This window comes from Nelumbo lutea, chromosome 1 (genome assembly GCF_056320005.1).
Source record: "Nelumbo lutea isolate HS-2025 chromosome 1, American lotus-T2T, whole genome shotgun sequence".
NCBI lineage: Eukaryota > Viridiplantae > Streptophyta > Magnoliopsida > Proteales > Nelumbonaceae > Nelumbo > Nelumbo lutea.
Window position 1 is genome coordinate 35,737,432 of NC_142684.1, and position 16,062 is coordinate 35,753,493.

The 16,062-nt window shown below is 36.7% G+C and overlaps 1 protein-coding gene and 1 long non-coding RNA gene across 6 annotated transcripts in view; one reads left to right on the forward strand and one right to left on the reverse strand.

The window, feature by feature from the left end:
- Nucleotides 1-13,497, forward strand: part of LOC148874263 (Pentatricopeptide repeat (PPR) superfamily protein) — a 28,632-nt gene extending 15,135 nt beyond the window's left edge. For 2 of the 5 annotated variants that reach the window (XM_088965709.1, XM_088965713.1), the window contains exons 4-12: nucleotides 949-1,028; nucleotides 1,710-1,794; nucleotides 3,588-4,007; nucleotides 4,470-4,577; nucleotides 11,776-11,843; nucleotides 11,991-12,078; nucleotides 12,170-12,241; nucleotides 12,328-12,381; nucleotides 12,819-13,497. In XM_088965709.1, coding sequence (XP_088821835.1) covers nucleotides 949-1,028; nucleotides 1,710-1,794; nucleotides 3,588-4,007; nucleotides 4,470-4,577; nucleotides 11,776-11,843; nucleotides 11,991-12,078; nucleotides 12,170-12,241; nucleotides 12,328-12,381; nucleotides 12,819-12,893 — 1,050 coding nt within the window. In that variant the 3' untranslated portion in view covers nucleotides 12,894-13,497. The remainder of the gene's footprint in view (nucleotides 1-948; nucleotides 1,029-1,709; nucleotides 1,795-3,587; nucleotides 4,008-4,469; nucleotides 4,578-11,775; nucleotides 11,844-11,990; nucleotides 12,079-12,169; nucleotides 12,242-12,327; nucleotides 12,382-12,818) is intronic. The other 3 variants (XM_088965710.1, XM_088965712.1, XM_088965711.1) reach the window with 3 other exon arrangements.
- A 686-nt stretch (nucleotides 13,498-14,183) lies between these two features.
- Nucleotides 14,184-15,111, reverse strand: LOC148874264 (uncharacterized). Its single transcript, XR_016105348.1, has 3 exons — nucleotides 14,920-15,111; nucleotides 14,533-14,836; nucleotides 14,184-14,412 (listed from the first exon to the last, which is right to left on the reverse strand). It is a non-coding gene; the product is annotated as an uncharacterized LOC148874264 (long non-coding RNA).
- Nucleotides 15,112-16,062: the final 951 nt, after the last annotated feature.

Sequence of the window (16,062 nt, forward strand, 5' to 3'; positions counted from 1 at the left end):
GGTCCAGCTCTTTCTCGAAAGAGGTCAAGTCAGAGTAGTACACAAAAAGACTCCTTTCCCCCTGTTTACAAGTATATGATGTTGCTTGCAATTAATAAATTTTGGCAAAGTGTCATTGATCAAAATAGGTAGACTTGGCTTGTTCCTAGGTTTCACATGTTGTCTCTGCCCACATGAAATTACTCCTTACTTGAGGATGTATAGATACTAACAGCCACGACATGACAATGATGTTTTCATGGTTCCATTTTTCATGCTTTGCACTTCTAGACCTAGGTTCTTTAATCTTCCCTTTGGTATTGCTAGACAGTATATGCCCTTAGTTCCAATCATATTAATGTACAGATACATTTATTGTAAATGAATAAAAGTACATTATTGTTTCATATTAATTTTGGTATGTTTCTGTGTATTTACCCCTTAAACTGGACACTTATGAGACTCGTGTTAGTTTAGAATGTTCTTGGCCGTTGGATAGACTTGGGGAGTTTATCCTGCCAAGGCTGACACTAATGTGCTGCTAAAGAAGTTGGGGCAGCTTGTCTTAGCTATTGGGGTTAGACCCAAAGCACACGCAGTGTGTGTTTGGATGAAACACTGAACCCAAACCACTCTAGTCTACAATGGAGTAGACTTATCAAATATATATATATATATATATATATATATATATATATATATGTGGATAGATATAATGGAGTAATTTTGTACAAGCATTACATTCTAACAGAAAACAAGTTGAAGTCTTTAATAGTAGGAGAAAGATTTGGTAGCTTGTTCATTAACAAAAGATGTGGTGGCCTTGGAGCAGAAAAGGAGTTTTTTTTGTTTTAATTCAGTTTAAGTGGGATAATATAGGTGGGGAAGATGATGACAATGATAATACTGATGACAGCTATGCTTCTTGTACATTTTTCTATGACATTAAAATGTTTGTGTGTCTTGCAGATTGCAACCTGTTCCAAGTGCCGCTACAAGTATGAGCTTGTTTCTGGAGATGTAGTTAGTATTGAATCAGAAGAAATCAGGTTTTATTTCTATTACTGTATTACTCAATGTATTTCTTGTTATAAAAAATCAAATCTCAATTGATAAATTTATCCACTGGATGTGTTTCCATATGACACATTTCAATGTTGCTGGAGTGTTTGTTTACTTTTACCCAAGTCAGTTCTATAGAGTTGTGAATTAGAATGCCTACTCTCCAAAGATCCCAAATATGGTAAAGCGCAAGCAACATATCACATGAATTTCCGGATTCCAACACTAGTTAGTATCTTTGGTGTTTGAGCTGTTTTTTTTTTTTTAAAAGAACCTACTGTTTGGTGGCTTATATATCATGTGATCCAGCATTTGTAACAATCAGAGACATTTAATCTATAGCCATGCCAAACACCTTATTTTCTTTCCTTGATTTATCTTGTCTAGTTTTGGTGCCAAAGCAATGTGCTTACTGTTTTACTGTTTAATGTTTTTCAGCAAAAAATGTTTCAGCAATGCCAAACGCCTTTTTTCAGCAAAAAATGTTTAATGTTTTTTTTGGTTGATCCAAAAAATCTTTACTGTTTTAGAATAACCTGTGATACAATATTATTATAATATAGTTACTAATACCATTCTTCTGTGTTTTCACTCATAAGATGTATTTGTGTATGGTGTTGATCCTGCGATATTCACTTTCTCTAAGGATCTCCTCCTGACGAACGCAGCATGGACATTCCAGCATGGGAACGATGGCTAAGATTCCTGCAAGTAATGAAACAGAGCATTCCTGCTGCTGTTCATTCTATTGTGGTAAAAACTTTCTTGATAGCTAATTTGTTTGATGCTTTTATTTTTCATGTATATTTGTTGAAGCCTCTAAAATAGCTTTTGAACACAATCTTTTAAACTTCAATGCAATTATATCTGACTTCTAGTTTATAGCACTTTTTTTTTGTAGCAAAATGTGTTCTAAGTATTTTTTTATCAGTAACATTTAAAATTTTATTAATGTATAAATAAGAAGTGCACAATAAAGTACCAAGTACCCCTTGTAGGTAGCTAGCCTCAGCTATCTGCCCTTGAAAATATGTTCTCCTATTGCCAATCAATTGTCTGTTAAACTAAGACAGCCCAGATACGAATACAGAAATGGACACAGATATGGGAAACAGGGATGTTTTTCTGTTTCTTTAGATTAACCAGTAAAAATATCCCATTCAATATGTTGATTACCGTGCTACAGTGTCTAGATTTTTTAAGCTAAACATCATTTTTCAATGCTCATATTTTGTCAGATATAATAAAACTTCTAACATCCAACGAATTGTTCATACTCTATTCCATTAAATATAAGGTTTACATATTTTTAGGAGTGTTCCTGCTACAAAATATATTCCTATCAGGCAGTGATTTAAAAGGCACGCCTAGGCCGGCGCACAGGCAAGGCGCATTTTAGGGTATGTACCTCACCCAGGTCCTAGGCACACGCCTGGTGCGCCTAGGCATGCACCTTGCGCCTCAGCCCAGGCATGCGCCTTTTCAAAATTTTGCGCATTTTGCTTTTGAGTCTAATGGCTGGGCTGGGGGCAGACCCCCAACCACGCCCCTCGAGGCAAGCCCGAACAAGTCTATGTTAGGGTCTGAAATTCTTATTTCTCCTGTTCACTCTCTCACCGAAGCTCCGAGAACCCCCTATTTGCTAATGTTATTCATTCATTCATTGCAATAAAATATCTTCTTAAAAAGCAATGAAACTTATAAAATCATTATTTTTTATGTGAGAAATAAGAATTTCAAACCCTAACATAAACTTGCTCGGGCTTGTATCGAGGGGTGTGCTACAAAGGTGACTCATAGAATCAAGAATGCAATATGTTTTACATCATATTAGCTACTTGAAGCAATGCAATTAAGGAAAAAAGAGATTGTGGGTTTTACATGCTTGAAAATGCTTTATATGTTTGCTTTTATTTTTAAATTTTCATTTGAATACACTTTTCATGTTATGTTTATGTATTTTAATTTTAGATAATAAGTTTTTTAAAACATTTATTTTAAAATTTAAGTTTATATTTTTTATTAACATTATGTTTAATATTTTTTGAATATTTTGCATTTTTTTTAATTTTCTGACTTTTTTTTTTAATTTTTAGCTTTTGTAATTTTGTGCCTCGCCTTGCGCCTTGCGTCTCAGGTGCAAATTGGCCCTTGCACTTTTAAAACACTGATATCATGTACTTACCATGTTTGACATGGGTACGTTAAACATATACAGGTATTCTGGTGTTCTAGCTGTCAAAGTGTTCAGTGATCTTGTCAGATATAATAAAACTTCTAACATCCAACGAATTTTTCATACTCTACTCCATTAAATATAAAGCTTAAATATTTTTAGGAGTGTTTCTGCTACAAAATATATTCCTATCAGGTACTTAGCATGTTTGACATGGGTACGTTAAACATATACAGGTATTCTGGTGTTCTAGCTGTTAAATTGTTCAGTGATTCTGTTGATGGTTTAGAATCGTTTTTAGGCATATGCTTCACTGCACAGTGCCAAGCCATACTATCTATTTTTCTGATAATCCTTTGCACTATTTCAGGTTCAAACTCCTTCCGGAAATGCTCGTACATACAGGTTTGCTACTAAAACAGTGGAACTTCCTGCACAAGAAGGAGAAAGAATAACCATCTCTCTGGCAGCTCCTTCAAATATTTATCGGGATGTAGGTCCCCTTAGACTTAACCCAAAGGTTCCTGGTTTCAACCCTGGAGAGCCTATTTGTCTGACAAACCACACAAATGGACAGGAATCACAGTTGCTAAGAGCCCCTATAAAGAATGGAAGTTTATCTCTACTTAGTCCCTCTGTCCTCTTTCCTGCTCTTGTGGTGCTGGCTACTGGGGATGCTGCATCTGGGATGATAAATCCCAGCTTGCCCCAGTTCATTTTTGCCACTGCCGTTGCATCGCTTGCCATTGGAACTACTGTAAATGGTTTAGTTTTGCCACAATTGTGTCGGGTACGTAGAACCATTTTCTCTCTGGAATCTTCTTTTCATGCTTATGATGTGTGCACAGGGTAATCCCTTCACACCCCCCCCCCTTGCACACTTCTGTGGTCCTACCTAGGAGTTCTCTGAGATGAAATTGGCCTGGACATACAGTTGCAGTGATTTGATGAAAGGGTTTCTTCTCAGGATTTTTATAAATACATTCTAGCTATGTAAATGATTGTGTGTCAGGTGGTTAAAATCATTTAGTTGATTTTGACCTAAGATTGTTGTGTATCTGTGCATTTTTTAAGCATAAAAAAAATTTTCAAAAATAACTGTCTATCAAAACAGCTATTGTTTGTTAAACTAATCAGAACTGTCAGACCTTATTGTTAACTTTTAATTCTTGAAGTGCTTAGCACAAGAAAAATTCAACATGGATGAATAAATATCTCTTCTTATGTATCAATACTTTTGGCATGGTTCTAGCTTCCTGAGAGAATGGTTGATGCAGTTGCCATCAAGCAGCAACTTTTATCTCAATATGATGTACTTCAGGACCGCATTAAGGATCTAAGAGAATCCACTGAGAAAGAGGTAATAAATCTGTGCAAGTGTATTCAACTATCTTCCTTTTTAGACTGAGTTGAAACATGCAATGAAAAATTAAAGAGAAGGGTACATTTGAAATTTTATAACATTGAGGGTGGTGATCTGGGGAATTTTTGGTATGTGATGCTGTAATGAACCACTGCAGCCAAGGCAGCTGAACTGTGAAGCATTGACTGGTCAACACCTAAGAAATGACCGGTCAGCTTGACAGATCAGCTTTCACTTGAATCGTGTTATCTCATACTTCACCTGTACATAGCACACATAACTTTAAGTATCTTTTTAAAGCCAAAACAAAAGAAGAAAAGCATATAACCAAGTTGTCCAACTAGGGTTCATCACCCAATTAGTGGTCTAGTCAGGCACAAGAGTCATCAAAACTCTAGATAGTCAACTAATCCAAACTTTGGCTGCATAGTTTGAGTTGAAAATTACACCTACAGTAATTCAGATAATGCAAGAAAAGAAAAAGAGAGAAAGAAAGAAGAAGAAAAGAAGTTTCAGCAATAGGTTGTGGAAGAAGAAAAGAAGGGAAGAGGGAAAAGAAGAATTCGAACCTCTCTCTCTAGCCCCCTTTTCATCACTTTTATAAATAATTCTAAGTCTGAGTACAATTACTTGGATGCCCTTAATGGGGCAGCCAGTACTAAAGAAATAATTACAAAAAATAAAAGAAGGCCCATAACTAAGAAACATAACTTTTGAACACTACTTAAAAGAAATAAAGAACACTAGGGCCCATTCGGCCCATTCTCACTACACTATCAAACTGAGCATAGATGTCAATCATGCCCAGCTTGCTTACATAATGTTGAATCTTTGCCTTTGGGACTCCCTTAGTTAGAAAATCTGCTAATTGCTCTTCTGATGCAATGAAAGGTAGGCACACCTCTCCTGAAGCCACTCTCTCCCGTATAAAGTTTCTATCTACCTCAATGTGCTTAGTTCTATCATGCTGAACTGGGTTGTGAGCAATGTTAATAGCAACTTGGTAATCACAATACAACATCAGCGGCTCGTCACATGAAACACCCATCTCATTAAGGAGAGATCTAAGCCATAACAACTCAAAAAAACCATGGGCCATAGCTCTAGACTCTGCCTCAACTTAAGATCTAGCAACTACTAATTGCTTTTTGCTTCTCCAGGAAACAATATTTTCGGCTACCATAGCACAATATCCTAATGTGGATCTCCAATCATCTACATTTCCTGCCCAATCAACATCTGTATATGTTTCTACCTTCTTGTGTCCATGTTTAGCAAATAATATACCCTCCTCGGGGGTTCCCTTAAGGTAGCATAACACCCTTTCTGCAACAGCCATATGTGTGTCTCTAGGAGCATGCATGAACTGGCTGATGACACTCACAGGATATGAAATGTCTGGCGAGTCATATATAGATAAAGAAGTTTCCCTAGTAATATCTAAAACGCTCCCCTGTCAGCTAAAAGTTCTCCATCATTAGCTGAGAGTTTATGATTCACATCAATAGGGGTAGAGGTAGGTTTAGCACCAAGTTTTCCAGTCTCAGTAAAAAGGTCTAGCACATACTTCCATTGAGAAATAAAGATACCTTCTTTGGACCTAGCAACCTCAACGCCCAGAAAATTCCACAACTCCCCTAAATCTTTAATTTCAAATTCAGAACTGAGAAACTTCTTGAGAGCACTAACTTATTCTGTATCACTGCCAGTAACCATAATATCATCTACATAAACTATAAGGAATGTCACTAGAGTGCCTTTTCTCTTAACAAAGAGGGTATGATCTGATTAAGTCTGAGTGTAGCCGAATTAAACAAGAGCAGCCCTAAACCTGTCAAACCAAGCACGTAGAGATTGTTTTAGGCCATAAAGTGATTTCTTCAATTTACACACCTTACCCTGCATTTCCTTGCCATATATACCAAGAGGAAGGGACATATATACCTCTTTAGTGAGATCACCATTCAGGAATGCATTCTTAAGATCAAATTGATACAAAGGCTAATCATAGCTCACGGCTAAGGATAAAAGAACACTCACCAAAGTCATTTAGCAATTGGAGAAAAGGTCTTAGTGTAATCTATCCCATATACCTAGGTATATCCTTTGGAAACAAGCCGAGTCTTATACCTCTCAATTGACCCATCTGCACGATACTTGATAGTGAAAACCCATTTGCACCCAACAAGTTCCTTCCCAGTTGGCAAGTCAACAATATCCCAGGTATTGTTTTTATGAAGAGCTTCTATTTTAATACTCATAGCATCCCTCCAATCAGGTGTGGTTAAGGCTTCTGAAACAGACTTTGGGATGGATTGAGAGGAAAAGGAGGCTAGAAAGGCATAGTAGGATGGGGACAACAAACTGTAGGAAAGGTGTTTGGAAATACAATGAGTTGTACATTTCCTCTTAACTTTTCTCAAAGCAATGGGTAGGTCAAGGTCTGGAAACAAGGGTGCTGGTGGAGGAGGTGATGGGCATGTCCTTTCTTTAATAATCGAGAGCATCTAAGTCTCAACTAGAGGTGTGGGATCAATCTGTGTTTGCCTTAGCCTTTGTCGTTGGTACCACCTCAGGAGAATAGGATGAGTAGAAACAATTGGAGGACTAGTAGGAGGAGGGGGAGGAGTAGGAGTGGAAGACCTCAAAGGAGAAGATCCCTCCACGGGAATGGGGGTAACTATGGAGGGCTCGGCACAAGACTCAACTGGAGTTGGCAAAGGAAGGGATGAAGAAAACAACTCGAGAGATCTCTCCCCCTCAGAAGGATGGCTATAAAAAGGAATTGACTCTGCAAATGGGATCAAAACAATAGTACCCTTTCTGTGTGGATGCATAACCAAGGAAGATACACTTCTGAGCCTGGGGGTCAAACTTGTGTCTTTTGGAACTGGGAATATGGACATAACAAGTGCAACCAAAGACTCTCAGAGGAATAGAGAAAATCTCAGCATTAGGAAAGAGGACTCCAAAGGGAGATTTTAACCCCAAGACTCGATATGGCATGCGGTTAATAAGGTATGTAGCTGTTAAAACTGCATCACCCCAAAACTTCATAAGAACATGGGTCGTAAAGAGAATTCTCCTTGCAATTTTTACAATGTGTCTGTTTTTCCTCTTTGCTACTCCATTTTGTTGTGGAGTGTGGGCCAATGATTTAAAAGGCGCACCTCACACAGGCGAGGCACATTTTGGGGTATGCGCCTCGCCCAGGTCCTAGGCGCATCTCTTTCAAAAGGTGCGCGCCTGGTGCGCTTAGGTGTCCACCTGATGCGCCTTGCACCTCAGCCCAGGTGTGCGCCTTTTTAAAATTTTGTGCTTTTTGTTGTTTCTTGAGTCTAACAACTAGGTCGGGGGCTCCGCCCCCGGACCCCCTATCACACCCCTCGAGGCAAGCTTGAATGAGTCTATGTTACCAAAGCTCCGAGAACCCCCTATTTACTTATGTTCATTCATTCATTGCAATAAAATATCTTCTTAAAAGGCAATGAAAGTTGTAAAATCATTATTTATTATGTGAGAAATAAGAATTTTAGACCCTAACATAACTTGTTCGGGCTTGCCTCGAGGGGCGTGCTACAAATGTGACTCATAGAATCAAGAATGCAATATGTTTTACATCACATTAACTACTTGAAGCAATGCAATTAAGGAACAAAAGAGATTATGGGTTTTACATGCTTGAAAATGCTTTATATGTTTGCTTTTATTTTTAAATTTTCATTTGAATACACTTTACATGCTATGTTTCTGTATTTTAATTTTAGATAATAAGTTTTTTAAATCATTTATTTTAAAATTTAAGTTTATAATTTTATTAACGTTATGCTTAATATTTTTTTTTTTGCATTTTTTAAAAATTTTTTGGAATTTTTTGACTTTTTTTATCTTCTAGCTTCTTTTTGTAATTTTGCGCCTTTCTTGAAGGAGAAGTGTTGTTACAATGCTTTAAGAACTCACAAGACTCACAATGAAGACTCGATAGACTAATTCCTTTAAATAACTCTGGAAACAACTGACTCAATGAAGAAAAGGACAAATGACCCAAACGACTATGACATAACATAATACGACTAGTAGACTAATTGTAAGGAAAAAAAGGTCACACTGCAATTCAAGGATTTAGTCAAATTACTAATTGTAAGGAAATTGGTATTAAGTTTAGGTACATGAAGAATAGATGATAAGGTCAAGGCATTAGAGGTCTTAATGTCTCCCTTTCGCGTGATAGGGGCTAGGGAGCCATCAGCAAGGGATATCTTATCCCGGCCAGAAAGAAGTTGGTAAGAGGTGAATAACTGTGAAACACTGGTCATATGGTCAAAAGCACCAATCAATTATCGAAAGGGTTTTATACCTAAGACAGAAGCATGATGTGCAGTAGCACGAATACCTGAGTGAGCATATGCAAAGGAAGGAATAGTCTCTAAAGGAGCTATAGCAGTGGACTCTAAGTGACTGATGATTCGGCCATACTTCTCATATTCGACCCTAGTAGCTGCAAGTTGTTCTCCCACTGATTTCTCTCCACCTTGTCCTTGTTCACCTTGTGAAGAGGTGACTACATTTGCATTTCCACATTTTCCAACTTTAACCCTTTTCTCACCATTTTCTTTCTTGAATTCGGTAGAAACGAGCTTTGGATGCAGCTTCCAACATGTGTCTTTAGTGTGTTTAGGCTTTTTGCAACATTCACAAATAACATCTTTCTTCCCGGTGCTAACCTTTGGCTTCATCCCCACATTAGCATAGTGATCAACCTGCAACTCAATAGACTGAATCTGTTTTCTACTCTCCTCACTGCTCACCATAGTTTATGCCTGAGACAAAGTCACCTCATCCTTTGCTAAAACATTCTATCTCACAATATCATACTCTGAGTTGAGTCCGATGAGGAACTCAAAGACCCGATTTCTCTCCACCAACCTTCTATATGTTTCAGCATCCTTTGTGCAACCCCAAACAATAGTCTCCATCAGACTAATCTCTTGCCAAGGAGATTTCAGCATAGAGAAATAGACTACTAAGGGCTTCTCCCCCTGTTTAAGATTATTCACATCATGCTTCAATTTGTAGGCCCAGGCAACATTAAGCTTTTGGGAATAGGTCTCTGTGACATTATCCCACACTTCTTTTGCAATTTCAATCCACAGGTAATGCTGACTAATGTGTGGTTGCATAGAATTCACTAACTAACCCACTACTTTGTAGTTTTCCTATATCCACCTTTCATAGGTACGATCATCCTCTTCCGGTTTCTTCTTGCTCCTAGTAATATAACCCCATTTTCCTTTACTACACACATGTATATTAATAGATTGAGACCAAGCTAAATAATTGGTCCCATTTAACTTCATAGTAGTCACAGCCCCAAAAAGATTCTCCATTAACCCCCTATGTCTAAATCCAGAATCTACAGAATATTTAGTCTCTCCTCCAATTTGCTCCATTGAGTAAACAGATGCAAACGAAAGTCAAATTAGGGCTTTACTAGGCTAAATTTACTGTTCTAAGCAAAGAAGAACTTCTCATCCCCCTAAAATTAGGGTTTCATAGGGTCTTGCGGGATGGAGAGAAAGAGAGAAACTTCAACCACCCCTTCCAGAGGTTCCAGAATTCAATCCAACCAAAACCAGTCTTGATAAAAATCAAAAGGCTTACCTCTGGTCCCCAAGTGCTCGGTTCAAACTGTCTCTACGACCTGTAACAAGGTTTCTCCAGTTATCTAGGGTTTTCGAGAACAATCTCCAAGAACCTACCCTAAGTTTCAACTAAGGATGAAAAACCTCCACAAAACTCTTCAAAAACCTTCCTAACTGGGCTGCATAAGTAATTGATTGATCAACTGATCAGTTCTTCAAACATACTATGTATGGGCAAAAAAGGGAGAAAAAAGTCGAAAGTGAGAACCCACCCACTCTGATACCAAGTTGAAAATTACTCCTATGGTAATTCAGATAATGCAAGAAAAGAAGAAAAGAGAGAAAGAGAAAGAAGAAGAGAAGTTTCAGCAATAGGTTGTGGAAGAAGAAAAGAAGGGAAGAGAGAAAAGAAGAATTCGAACATCTCTCTCTAGCCCCCTTTCATCACTTTTATTAATAATTCTACGTTTGAGTACGATTACTTGGATGCCCTTAATGGGGCGGCCAGCACTAAAGAAATAATTAAAGAAAATAAAAGAAGCCCCATAAGGCCCATAATTAAGAAACATAACTTTTAAACACTACTTAAAAGAAATAAAGAACACTAGGGCCCATTCTCACTACAGTTTGTATGTAGACTGAAAACATATAAGTAGCTTATATATGATGGACTAGTTGAGCAACGGGTCCAATTGTTCCAATATTTGATTAGTGTATGTAGATTGAAAACACATGCGTAGCTTATATATGATGACTAGTTTAGCAACAGGTTCAATTGTTTTAATATTTGATTAGTGTATGTAGACTGAAAACATATAAGTAGCTATATATGATGACTAGAAGAAAATATAAAAAGAAAAAAGAATCAAGGATTTTGAAACGCATTCTCTTTGATCATCATTATCTGTTTCCATTCACCATTGTTTCATTCAAGGTTAAATTCAATCTTACATATAAACTACGGATTTTCACTAGGAATCTCCATATATAAAGATACCAATATGGCATACACGTGTATGTACATTAACGTCAGACTAGAACATACCATTCAATAAGGACAATCGTTGCTATCTCTTTAGGAACATCAAGATCAAATCTAGATATAAAATGTTAACTTGGATCATTCTTCATAATTGTTGTAGTTAGTAGAAGGTGGCAATTAACCGGATGGTTAAAAACATCTTGACTTTTAGTGCTGGAGACTGAGTCGAACTGGAGAAAAGATTGGTCCAGTTCCTCTGCTTGTATGGCAATACCTTTATTTCTATAAGAAACTTCTTTTTAAAAGAAAATAAGGGTAGGGGTGAACCCTAATTACAGTGACTACTAAATTGACATCAACCACATCTTACATATTGATTGTAAATTCAGAACTGCAAATGGTACAAGGCTTTACAACAAAAATTCATCCTTGGGGACCCAAAACCCACCAGTCACCATTGATTATTTATCCTGCAGATCACTTTTACAAACATTAGCATGGATATTTAGATCCTGCTCTTATAGGGAGAGCTACCTAAATTCAGGTTCTATAATAAAGGTTTCCTTTATAGGTTTGGATGTTGGCTCGGATGTGCCAATTGGAGAATAAAATTTTAGCGGTGGGAGAACCTTCTTATCGGTAAAACCCTTGAACACCTCTGTCATCTTTAAGATCATTGTTTGATTAATAAGATTGTTATCCATTAGTCTTTTGATCAAATTATATTCATAACAATAAAGAGGATTAGATTTCAAGGTCTCTTCATTAAACAACCATTTTTTTTAGTGCTCGGAGAAGCAGAGTGCAAAGGGTACGTCAAAGTTTGGAGACTTCTATAATGGGACGGATTGAGTTGATTGATAGCTATGCAAGAGTACGTTTTTAAGGATAAAAGTACCTCTTCATAGTGCATTTTCAGCCATTTTCTTTTTTTGATTGAAAATAATTGCTATTTGGTTTGGTAGATATCTTCAATGATTGAGATTGAGGTAGAAATGGACTCTGATGTTCTTGCTGCTGAAGCAGTGAGTAATGCGGTATGTACCACTACTTTATAATACAAATAAAATAACATCTCATCATATATTTGTCCTGCCTAGTAAACTTCAACAATTTTGTGCAGGAGTGTATTGCAGAGCAGATACAGCAAATCATGGAGCTAGAAAACCTTGAAGAGGCATGCCCTAGTTATTTGGGACCTTTGAGTTTAGAACTTGTTGCAAGAACACTGAAATGGCCTGATTGAGTTCAAGTTTACAAAACTTATAAATTAAAATGAAAATTTTGAGATTGCTTAAGATGCAAAAATCTGAAGCTTTGTTTATATCTTTTTACTTATTTTGATTGGTAAAGAAAACTCCTTCACCTGGAAAGTGTCTTTTTTTATTAAATTTCAGTTTTCGAGTCCTAGGTTTTACCTTTTGTCTAAATTGTTTAGTCTTATCTATTGGTTCCTCTAGTTTGCTTCTCAGTTCTCAAGGTTTTTGATTTTTTTTTTTTTTTCTTTTTAACAATAAACTCAAGATTTCCAAGTGATGAGTCCAGTTTGGTTGGGACATGATTCCATAACTAAATATTATTTTGCTAACATTGTATGTCCATTTAACCTTGCAGCGTTGGAGAATGCAAGCAGAGGCTAATGACGAAGTGGAAAGGCTCCTCAGTTCTCAGCCTGTGCCTACAGAATAGGTCTAGTAGCACATATACAAAGCATGGTTTGCCAATTTTCTTTACTCCGTATTAGTTTCCATGGGCGTATTAGAACGCATCACATCCCATGGCTATTTCATGGTGCACCTCATTGGTTTGCCCTTGGAGATAACATTGGCAGAATCCATTTTAATTGAAGATTAATGGAAAGCATTACCGCCAGATTACTCTTTAAACCATAGAGAAAAATGCGCCATAATGAGTTGATCATGGAGAAAGGCAAGTGATAGGCAACAATAAGTGGCAGATATCTTTCAATGTGGCATCTGAAGATTGCTTTACTGGTTTGTCAGGTCACATTGATTGACCTAATCCCTTCATCATCTTGTAACATGCTGGACCATGGTTATTATGTAAACGATGTTTTGTTGATATCGTGGCCTCAGCTGTTATTTTTCTCTTTTCTTCTCTCAATAACAGCATGCATATTTATTCCACTGGAATCTGGAGCTGCTGCTGCTACTGCTTATTGTTATTTAAACTTGTTACTAAATCATTTGATGATTTCCAAAGCCAGACATCAGATAAATCCTTTTTCTTTAGACACGCTAGTAATAAAATTGAGCTTTATTGTTGAGTGTCAGTGATGTAGATAAACTTTGAGATAGGTATTTCATATATGTTTATAAGTTGGCTAGGAGTTGGGGAAGATCGCAAAGGACAATGCTTATCACACCATTTTCAAATATATAAATTCAAATGCTTGTTACCAGGGTTCGCATCTGCCCCCCACAGACTTGCCCCTCAAAAACGTCCCACGGAACCTAGGTGTGATGCGTGTCATGATGCATGTGCACTAGGCACGACGCGTGCGGACTCCATTTCACGCCGTTTCAAACACGCCCGTTAATTCCTTCCTACCCAAAAGAGTTTCTTCTCCCATTCTACTGTCGAACTGAAACCCTTAGCGCCCCCTTTTGTAACCCACCCACCGGAGATTAACCCTTTTGAGTTCCGCCAGCCAACACGGACAGCCATACTGGCAGGAGATAAATGTTCTGTAAGTTTTTCTCATTTTTTATCTTTTTTTTTTTTCATTCGTTTTCTAACATTCTCAGGCCTGAAACCCACCGGAGTGTAAGCCCCCTGACGCCATTTCAAACCCTTTTAACTCTTTCGAGTTCCGCCGGTCGACGCCGAATATCGACACCTGTAGACATAATTGAGGCATTCTTTAATTTCTGATTGGAAATATCGAGAAATGCCGAGGTGTTCCAACCGATCAACAGCCCAAATATGTTCAAACTAGTCGACAGGATAGACATTAGGTACTGAGAAAAAACAATTTCAATAACAGAAGGGAAAGCATGAAAGCAGAAAGCCGAGGCGTTCCGCTTGGTATATATCTCTTGCATGAAAGCAGAATCATCTGGAACTTACAAATCCAGATTTTTAGCAATTTCAATAAGAGAGGGGAAAGCAATTTCAAAGCCTATCGGCATGTTCTTTGCATTTTCAGTTTCGAGCATGCACATATCCTCCCGAATGAATAACATTCCTAGTAAGCCAAAGCAAAACCCATCTTAATTAATTAGCCTATATAATTATCACATTCAATTGATGAACTGATAATATGTACAACTGATGATCAATCGGTATTTAATTAATTTTGTCATACCTTTCTCCCATCTCTCTGGGTATACGTTCCATGATTTCAATGCAACCACACAAGCCGAAGTGTTTAGTATCCGATCGTGAGCAGAGAGCATCCCACGGTCACCCCAAGAACCATCTGGGAACTGATTTTCGACGATCCACCAAAGGCTAGAAGGGAACTGAGGAACACCACTTCCATGAATATCTTCGACTAGAGCCACCCATGCAGTGTCGTAGGCCGAGATACTAATTTCTCCATCCTCCATTGAATTCAACATTGGTTTAATGGAATCCACCCTCTCCGCTTTCTCTTTCGAAATCAAAACCTTGGTCAACATAGACGAAACTCCATTAGTTGGATAAACCAGTGAAGATCATAAAGAAAACAATAATCGACAAGTGAAATTACGTTATGAGCTTCCCCTTCTTCGTCACTGTTGACAGTCTCTAGCCACTCTATCACTGCTGAGCCATGTTATGAGCTTCCCCTACTTGAACATTATGAAGGTTTTGAGGACTTCTCAACCATCTTCTCTAGTAATTATATTTTTGCTGATTTAACATGAACAAGTTTTAGGGCTTTGAATAATTTCACCCCTTCCATTAAATTATTCATTTGCGTTAAATAGTTACTCCCTGCCCAGGAGAGTCTACATAGATTCTCTGAGGCCATTAGTATCTATGTTAAGATCGTTGAGAAATGCTTCTTTTTTCAAAGGCAGTATCTATGTGAAGCACATTTCGCAAGCTAGAGGGAGGGAATATTATCTACAAGGCTAATACCACCATTTCCTTTCTCACCACCTCTAGTCGTGGCTTATTAAATCAGCTTAAGGTTCAAAGTATTGAAAACACCAAGTGTATCGGAAAGTCAATTTTAAGAGACGTATCGGGATATGCCTTAAATATGCATGCGTATCGGAGAAAAATTAAGATATACAGATACACTTGGAAACACTATAAATGTTTTAATAAATCATAAAATATATCAATAACACTAAATATAAGACCATAATGATATGTATATACATTAAATTAATATATTTTAATAGTTTTATGAAGAAACATATTGTAGTTAATTGTAATTTCACTAAAAATCCTATGATTAATTATAATTTTTAAATTATAAATCTTTGTTTTAATGTTTTATGGGATAGGAAAAATCCAACTCTCCTATCCAATCATAAAACATGCATTGGCACAAATTCTAAGTGAAAATATAATTAATAATTATTTATTATTTAAATAATTATTATTTATTTTTATTTAAAAATTTATCAAAAATACATAAACATTATATAATATATTCAAAAAATAGTTATTAAATAAGAAATTTCAATTTCTTTGTGGATATGATAGATCATTCAAAGAATTATAATATATTCAATCATTGTGATCAAATAATAAAATATAATTAAATAATTACCATTTTTTAATTTTAAAAATAAAAAAAATTATTAAAGAAATTTCAATTGGTTTGTGGATATGATAAATCACCCATAGAATTATAATATATTAAATTTTTGTGGTCAAATGATAAATTATAATTAAT